Source organism: Erigeron canadensis, chromosome 8 (genome assembly GCF_010389155.1).
Source record: "Erigeron canadensis isolate Cc75 chromosome 8, C_canadensis_v1, whole genome shotgun sequence".
NCBI classification, from domain to species: domain Eukaryota; kingdom Viridiplantae; phylum Streptophyta; class Magnoliopsida; order Asterales; family Asteraceae; genus Erigeron; species Erigeron canadensis.
The window spans coordinates 8,848,681-8,857,033 of record NC_057768.1 but is presented as its reverse complement, the minus strand read 5'-3'; the positions used below and the strand labels follow the sequence as shown (position 1 = coordinate 8,857,033).

Here is an 8,353-nt window from a genome sequence, read left to right as displayed (position 1 = left end):
GCATCTCCTCGTCACAGCATTTTCCTAGGTGGAGGCTTCATATTACTCTAGGTGACACATCAACATCCATGTGAGCAACACATCTTCCACCTAAACGTTGTTTTGGTTAACATACACATATATTTAATATATTTCTAAAAAATGTTAGAGACAAGGATTGAACTTAGGACCTTTAGCTTAACATGACAACTAAATAACCACTTGGACTATGATGGTATTATAATATCTGGATTTCTTTTGATAGGTGATCTCCATTAATAAATAAATATACATACTATATCACACACAAAGAGTTAAGAACTAAGAAAAGTTTGCCTCACAATTGAGTTTATATACATAAGTTATTAATTTTTTTTTCCTTAGGTACATAAAGAACCTATATCGAATTCATTTATATTTTATTTTCTTTATTATTGTGAAAATTGTTCTTGACTTCTTTTGTAACATCGAATTCGTTGTATCAACACAGGTTTATACTTGAGGTAATGGAACATATAACTATGATCAGAGTCTTTACGAATATAAATTTGTATTGTGATTGTCTACTAATATTCTGTTACCACTCTTTCGCCATATGGTTTGGTGGTATAATGCAGGAAAAACTTGTCATAAACACAACTAAATTATTTCACGCATAATATGCGAGTTAAATATATTAACTATTCGTTATAACTTAATATAATTAATAGTTACAAATAAGATATGTTGGGATTTGATTATGTTATTATTTTTAAAATATTGTATCAAACATTATCAATAGAATTTGTATGTTAACTATATTTCTTTATAAAGGACAGTATAAAAGTAAATGTAGATACTAACTGCTGAAAACTTTTACATAATAGAGATCATTAATTACATGTTAAATTTAATAATATCGTAGTATAACAAACATAGATAAAAATATGTTGAAAAATGGTGATGTTGTCATTAATCTTTACATCCTTTTATTTTTTTTTATTATCTTAGGCTCCATATATATATATATATATAATATACTATAATTAAATATTATAAAATATTAACGATGTAAAAGTAAATACTCATAACTAATATTTATTACGTTATATGATAAATATGAAATCATATATTGATAACAACGTAAAAAATAAAACAAGAAAAAGTGTTATAAAGAAAAAAAAAAGAGATTATAAAATAAATAATATAAAATTAGGAATTATTTTCCATTATAATATCATTAAAATAATTGTTTTTTATAATTATAAAATGTAGATATTACTTTATATAACTATTGGCCACATTTGAATTTGTTAAATTGAAATTAAAAATATAAAAATGTTAAAAAAGATATATAACATTATCATTCAATCTAATGGTTTTAATTATAAGTTGAACTTAATATAATGGTTAAAAATTTTCAAATATGAATTAAGGTTGTTTTTTTTTTTTATAGTTGTTTTTGTGAGTTTTTTTTAAGTGTATTTACAATAATTTCATTTAACCTTTTAGAATAGAAATACTAAGTTGCCGAAAATGTTTTGAATATCAAATCATTATTGTAGGTTTCACGATGCTTGAATACATTTATTTTTGCAGCTTGATAATGTATCACATTTTTTGATTTAAAATTATGACATATTAACCTTTTTTGCTATATTGATGTTTAATTAGTGTCAGAGATTTACATTCTCATAGCGAGTAGTTGAGAACAACAATATTTGGTTGACTTAACACGTACGATCTACAAGTGTTACTGCTATATTCACATGATATATTGGACATGATTAAAGATCATTTATTTCCTTCCAAAATGACCAATGAGAAAACTACTAACACTTACTTGCTAGCACAATATTGGTCTTTGTGTTGACTTTAATTGGTATTGTTAGTTATCTTATTGTATTAAATAGTGATATATGGCAGTGGGCTTGATTGCAGGAGAACAATCCCCGGGGTAGAACTACTAATGAACTTATAACATTCTTTTGTTATTTGTCATTTACAATGAATTATGTAGAAATAAAATTAGGCCGACGCATCACGCGAGTTTCACCTAGTTGTGTTTATAATTAGTTATTTAATTGTAGTAATATATTGGTAGACAAGTTAGGTTTCTGATAAAGATTATCTTATTCTTGCACACCAGCTGAATAAGCCCTCTCCCTTTTTTATAAAAAAAGGTAAGCTTCATCCTGAAGGAAGAGCAAAAAGAAGGTTGGGTCAATGACCAGAACTATGAGAGCCTGTCAAAAATTACATAGATTATGTACGTGACAGTGTGACACCAAGGAACGTTTTAAATAATATTTGCTACAAAATTACAACATATGTTCCAACTTCCAAATGGTAAAAGTAGTTGTAGTTATGGACTTATGGACTAGTTAGTATTTACTGGCCTAAATTAGGTTAACTGGGTTTGGACATCTTAGCCCAGTTGAAATAGGCATCAAACCCAAATTGAAGTTTTTTAAAGAACTAACCCCTAATTAATGTTGTGCATAGATCTCCTCCGTATAGATCTCCGCTATATTGTATCCACTGGCGAATTTATCCGGGTTTAACTCGGACGTTTTAATTAAAATTATAAAACTATAAATTATGTATGTAAATTTTGTTATTAATTATAAATCGATATAAAGATGATGAATTGAAAAACATAATAATTATAAAAAAATTTCTTTGTTTATAATAAAAGATTAGTAACTTTAAATAAGTATTTAGTGAGTTATTTTTAATTAAAAATAGTATTAATTATTTATGATAATTAAAATAAAGAGCTTTTAAAAAAAAAATGTAGACTTGTCCCATTACATTTGTTTTAAAAATATTTTTAAAAGACAATTGTTATTTATTTAGTATAGAGATAGAGATAGAAATTACCCCCGAGCCTCCGATGACTTTCTTCCAAAATTAATAATTCAACAAATAATATAATGTATTTTAATTTTATAATATCGACGATGGTGATGATTTGTCACAGTTAACTTCAGAACGGCGATGTAGTCTTTTCTCTGTTTTGCTGATTCATTTTGTAACAAAAGAATATGTGAAATGGATGATATATAGATGTATCCAAAGCAAAGTAGCAAGTGGCTTAGACTATCTTCATATCTGACTCTCTATTGGAGCGGTGGCAGGTTTGTTTTTTCCATCTCCACTCCTCATTTCAAAAATTTGAAATTTGCACAAACTAAGAACTAGTATTGAACTGTTATTTTATGAAGTGAACTATTGCAAAGAGAATACAAAAGAATAGTCAAATTGCAAAGTAAAGACTAACTGTAATTTTCCCTGTTTTCCCGATCATTAAATGTTTTTTTATTGTGATTATAGCTTTATTATATGCAATTAATAACTTTTATATATTTATTTTTGTAGTCTAAGTTTCAACCGAGCGGATCTGAAAATTGCCAAAGAGAAAGAATTGTTGAGAAGCGAACTTTCATTCAATGCTAAAAGCTAAATGAATTCTAAGTGACCCGTGGTTGACTCTCTTTTATTTTCTATAAGAAAGAAAGAACTACCGCCTTCGGGTGCTTTAAGTCCCAATACCTCGACGGTGTACAAGGGAGGTTAAGATCGTCGAGGGAAATTAGCCAATCAGTATGTAGTTAGCCCTTGTCGACTCTTCCTTTGTTTCCAAGCTGTTTTTTTTTTCTTTCTGTAAACCACAACTAGTCATGTACTCATAAGTGAAGACATTAGTTCCCAAGTTTAGGATTTTGGACATCTTTTCGTGGAGATTCTTAGTGGGTGAATTTGGGCTAATTTGGAAGAGAGGAGTCAAATCTTTCATTTGGTATTTTATTGACTAATTAATTTACAGAATTAGAACATGAAAGCTTATGTTTTATTTGAGATTTCGGTAGTTCTGACGCATGGGCTAATTCTTCCATTGTCCATTTGGGATTTTGATTATGCAAACTCTATTGCACCTTACAATCAAGCAACCAGATAAAGCAACACATAGCTTCATCAATATATCAAAAAAGAAAACCAAAGCCGAGCATCAATATTTCCAGATGACATTATGAACAAAACAGTATTCTCAAAACTCAAGCTCTAGTAGGGAACTATTAGTCCATTACTAACCAAATCTCCAACAAAAGTATTTGACTATGAACTACAAAAGAATGAAATGAATATATAAGAAAAGAATCAAAGGCAAGATTTATTTTTCTCTCTCTTTCCCAAATCTAAGTGCATTTCCGGCAAAGCTAATACATATAAGAACAAACCAAAAACTGCTAACCGGAACCTGGAAGGCCTAACAACTGAAGTGTGATGAAAGAGTTAAAAACGACGACACACAATAAGCCAAATGACACTTTCACTGGTTAGCCTTGATGGCTTTCTTGGCAAGAGAAAGGTAAAAACACGAGGTATAGGTCCTATATTTCCATTCACTCCATAGTTGATTACAATATAGAGCATCCCTTTTGACCCTTTCCCTTCTTTTTCTTTGAACTTGGGGGTGCCAAGACAACTTTAATGGCAGCATCGAAAACTCCCTTGACATTCTGAAATCAAAACAACACATAAGAATATGCATTATTGTACAATGTAAAGGCGGCAAATTCAACACATTTACAAAGAATTTAGTTGATTTGTGATATGTTATACTTCTAATCTTGTAAGCTTTGATAAACATAATCATAAAAGGAATAGGCCAAGTGCTATTTGGAGTAAATTTTACAACCTCTTTATTGGCTCTACTACAAAATACTACATGTACAAATACAATGATCACTATGTTTGTGGGCAAAAGTTGTTTGTGATCCTTACCCATTACCCAACATGTCTGACCGGCCGTCTTGGCACTTCATCTACAAATACAATGATCCCTATGTGGGATGAAGATAAAATATACCTCTTGTGTTTTTGCACTGCACTCAATGTATGTGGGAGCTCCAATCGTCTTCTTTAGCTCTTCTCCCTGTAACAAGTCCAGAAATTTATATGCTCGGATAAGAAGAATTAAAGCCATCAACTGTTTTTAGTCCTCTAAGTTCCTGGGCTATCCTCCATCCCATTAAACAACTTTCATTTTGGGATGATTAATCAAAGTCTCTTTTCTTAACCAAAAATTGAAACTACAATAATCATCAATCAATTATTTCCATAATTTATTAAATTTAAGAGCCATACCAATTCAAATGTGTTTTGCCAGAAGAATGAAATATTCGTATTGTAATAATCTTTACCTGGGCAGTTGTAATGGGAACTGCACTAGGATGGTCAGCGAAGAACTGCTTATCATCCCGAAGATCTATATTCCAACAACATACAATCATAAAGACACAGTATAGCATGAAGAGAAAATTTTAAATTGTACTTAGAATTATGAAATGTTGATTTATTTGGTGAAAAATGGAACATTAATAAGGCAACTAACCGATTTTTGTCCCAACAAGAACAATTGGGACTCCTGGGGCATAATGCTTCAATTCTGGAATCCACTGAGAACAGAAAAGGAAAGAAAAAAAATATCAGTATCATGTTGTAGTAGAGATGGTAATTTGGACCCATATATGATAATCGGGTCAATTCAGCCTATATATCGCCATTCGCCTCTGAGGAGTCAAACAGATAAACTCACATAGACAAACTTGAGCACTTCCTTAACCAATTAATTTCAAACCTCAACAACAATAAGTATCCATAGAGTTGAAGAAAAGATACAAAAAAATGTTAGTGAGTCGGGACAGCCTTTTTGAAATCGTATTAATGATGTTATGTTTGACCCGTTACCCAACCTGACTGACTAGCCGAAATTGGCAAGTAAGAAAAAGATGAGGGAGGGAGGTTCACCTTTTTGGAGACGTTTTCATAGCTGGCCTTGCTAATGAGAGAAAACGCAAGAATAAAAACATCAGCCCCACGATAACTCAATGGTCTTAATCTGTTATAATCCTCCTGTCCTGGAATCTCAAAAATTTAGGACACCAAAGATTCTCATTTTATTATAGTATGACACACATACATATAATTAAATAAAAAGAATTACCAGCAGTGTCCCATAATCCTAGATTAACAGTGCTGCCGTTTACAACAACATTTGCACTGAAATTATCAAATACAGTTGGCACATAATCCTGTTCAAAAACATTTTGATCAAAATCAATACGAAACGATTACAATGAGACGATAATAATCAAGAATGTTACCGACCGTAGGGAAAGAATTGCTGGTATAAGAGATCAAGAGACATGTTTTTCCAACAGCCCCATCACCAACCGTGACACATTTAATAAACCTCGACGCGCTCATTATTTAAAATTATAAACTAACAAACAAATTGAGAGTGGCCTTCAGATCTTCCTTTTAGTTTTCTTAGAAGACCTGATTATGTTTTCTTCTTCTATGTAAAATGTTTATATTTTTAGATGAAATGTTTACTATGTGACAAATTCAGGTTGGTTTGTGAAATGTGGACATATTTGGTAAAGTTTTTTCATAAAAAAAGATCAAAATGTGAAATAGTTAATAAGATCCAAGAATGTGGGGAGCCTAAAAAATGGTTAAGAAAAATTATAATTTTGTTTGGAGACCGAATGGAATAGAATAGTAATGTGGCAGGTAGATCAAGAATGAATTAAGGCCTATAATTTAGCCGCGAAATAATGCCGTTGAATAAGTGGGTGGTGGACCTCAACTCTCTCCCCCCTCACCTTATCTTTCTTTTGTTTGTTTTCTAAAACTTGGTCCTCGGACTATTTCTTGATTTGTATTATGCGGTTGTTTGGCCTAAGCTTATTTTCAAAACTTATAGCTTACTTTTGTGTTTATGTGAGAAAAGCTTAATTTGTATGGCTTATATTAAGGAGTATAGCTTCAAAAACTTCATTAACATACTCAAATCTTAGATATTATCTGCAAGTTGTTTTCTGGACAGCTTATTAATATTTTTGAAGTTTAAATGGGATAACCTTTTATGCTATAACCAGTTTGTGTCTTCATCAGCCTTGGTATAGAAACACTGCTCTGAAGGAGAGCTTTCCATATCCATTACATACACATTCCCTTTTCTGAGAGCAATCAATACTACCTTCCAATCCTTATTAAATACAATGCTCTGGGAGATGTTAAACAACACTTGGTAACCATCATCACACAGTTGGCTCACACTTATTAGGTTATATTTCAAACAATTGACATAAGCCACCCGTCTGAATTTGACTTGACCATTATTCAGGACACATATCTCTCAGTTTTTCCAGAACCATCATTCCCAAAAGTAATAGAGGGTTCGTCTGAAGCCACGAACTCCTCTAGCAGGGTCTTACATCCGGTCATTGTCTTGCCAGCAGCGCTGTCAAGATACCAAATATATTTCTTTCGATCGCCCTGCACATCCACCAGATTGATTAGTTAGTTTTGGGAATCCATCGACTGATGGGTTCTCTGGATCCTGCCAAATGGATCCCTGGGGGTATCTGGTTGAGTTCACTTTCTTCAACAGTAGTCTTAGATGAAAAGACCACTAGGTTTGACAGTTTTGAAACCTTTTTCTTGTTCTTTTCAACAGGTGTGCTTGATTTTTCTTTCTTGGAAAAAGGTTTGGTATTTTGTTTAGTGCCAGATGTAGTACCCTCAAAATTGTTTAATCTTGCATTACAACTTTGAACCTGACGAGCCAGTAGTTGAAACTGGCTCTCCAACCTTAACAAAATAGTTTCTTCAGATGACACTTTGGCCTTTCCAGATGACTGGACTTTTGGCTTAGGTGGGGAGACAACATTCTTCTTTTTCTGAACCTGGGGTTCTTTAGAAGATGATTGAGACAAAGGTTTATTCTGCTTAACCTTTTTGACTGGAGGATTCATCTGGTGTGCTCCAGTCTTGATCTCGGTCAATTGAACTGGTGGAATAATACAAGTCTTGGGATTTGTTGGTTCATCATAAATAGTGCTAGGTTTTAACACTTCTAGCAATCGGTCAACAACAGGTATTAATGCTGCTGCATTTACATCACCCCCCAAATATGCACGTTTTTGGGAGGGGTACTGGTTTCGTGCAGCATCATATGGTTTCCTGGTCTCAAGCCATGACTGAATGACTTGCTTTTTCTTTAGATAAAGCATTTTCAAGCTCTTCCTTTTCTTGGACCAGTAGTTCAGTGACCAAAACTTGTGCTTTAAAAGCCAATTCAATGTCTTGAAGTTCTTTTAACTTTGATTGTAAATTTGCCATTTCAGAAAAATCTGTTTCAAAATTATTTGACAATGATCATTAATGAAATGATACCTGACATCAATGTAACTTTGATAACAATGTCCACCCATCTTCCAGATGTGATATTTTCCTTCACCAGATGCTCTTTATCAGTCAGAGCCATATAACAACAATCTCTTTCCTTTTCATCATCAATTGATGAGTCATCAGAGGGAAC

At 32.2% G+C, this 8,353-nt stretch overlaps 1 protein-coding gene across 1 annotated transcript; it reads right to left on the bottom strand.

Moving 5' to 3' along the window:
• Window positions 1–4,085: 4,085 nt before the first annotated feature.
• On the bottom strand, window positions 4,086–6,490 carry LOC122611293 (rac-like GTP-binding protein ARAC1). The gene is made up of 7 exons (XM_043784297.1): window positions 6,133–6,490; window positions 5,969–6,056; window positions 5,773–5,882; window positions 5,357–5,420; window positions 5,166–5,230; window positions 4,832–4,897; window positions 4,086–4,481 (listed from the first exon to the last, which is right to left on the bottom strand). The coding sequence occupies exons 1-7, from the start codon at window positions 6,229–6,231 to the stop codon at window positions 4,380–4,382; spliced, it is 594 nt and encodes a 197-aa protein (XP_043640232.1). The 5' UTR covers window positions 6,232–6,490; the 3' UTR covers window positions 4,086–4,379.
• Window positions 6,491–8,353: the final 1,863 nt, after the last annotated feature.

Coding starts and splice junctions, on each gene's coding strand:
- LOC122611293 (XM_043784297.1), bottom strand. CDS start 6,231: ATGAGCGCGTCGAGGTTTATTAAATGTGTCACGGTTGGTGATGGGGCT. Junction 5,883..5,968: donor AGGATTATGGGACACTGCTG/GTAATTCTTTTT, acceptor TTGAGATTCCAG/GACAGGAGGATTATAACAGA. Junction 4,482..4,831: donor GCAGTGCAAAAACACAAGAG/GTATATTTTATC, acceptor TTTTGATTTCAG/AATGTCAAGGGAGTTTTCGA.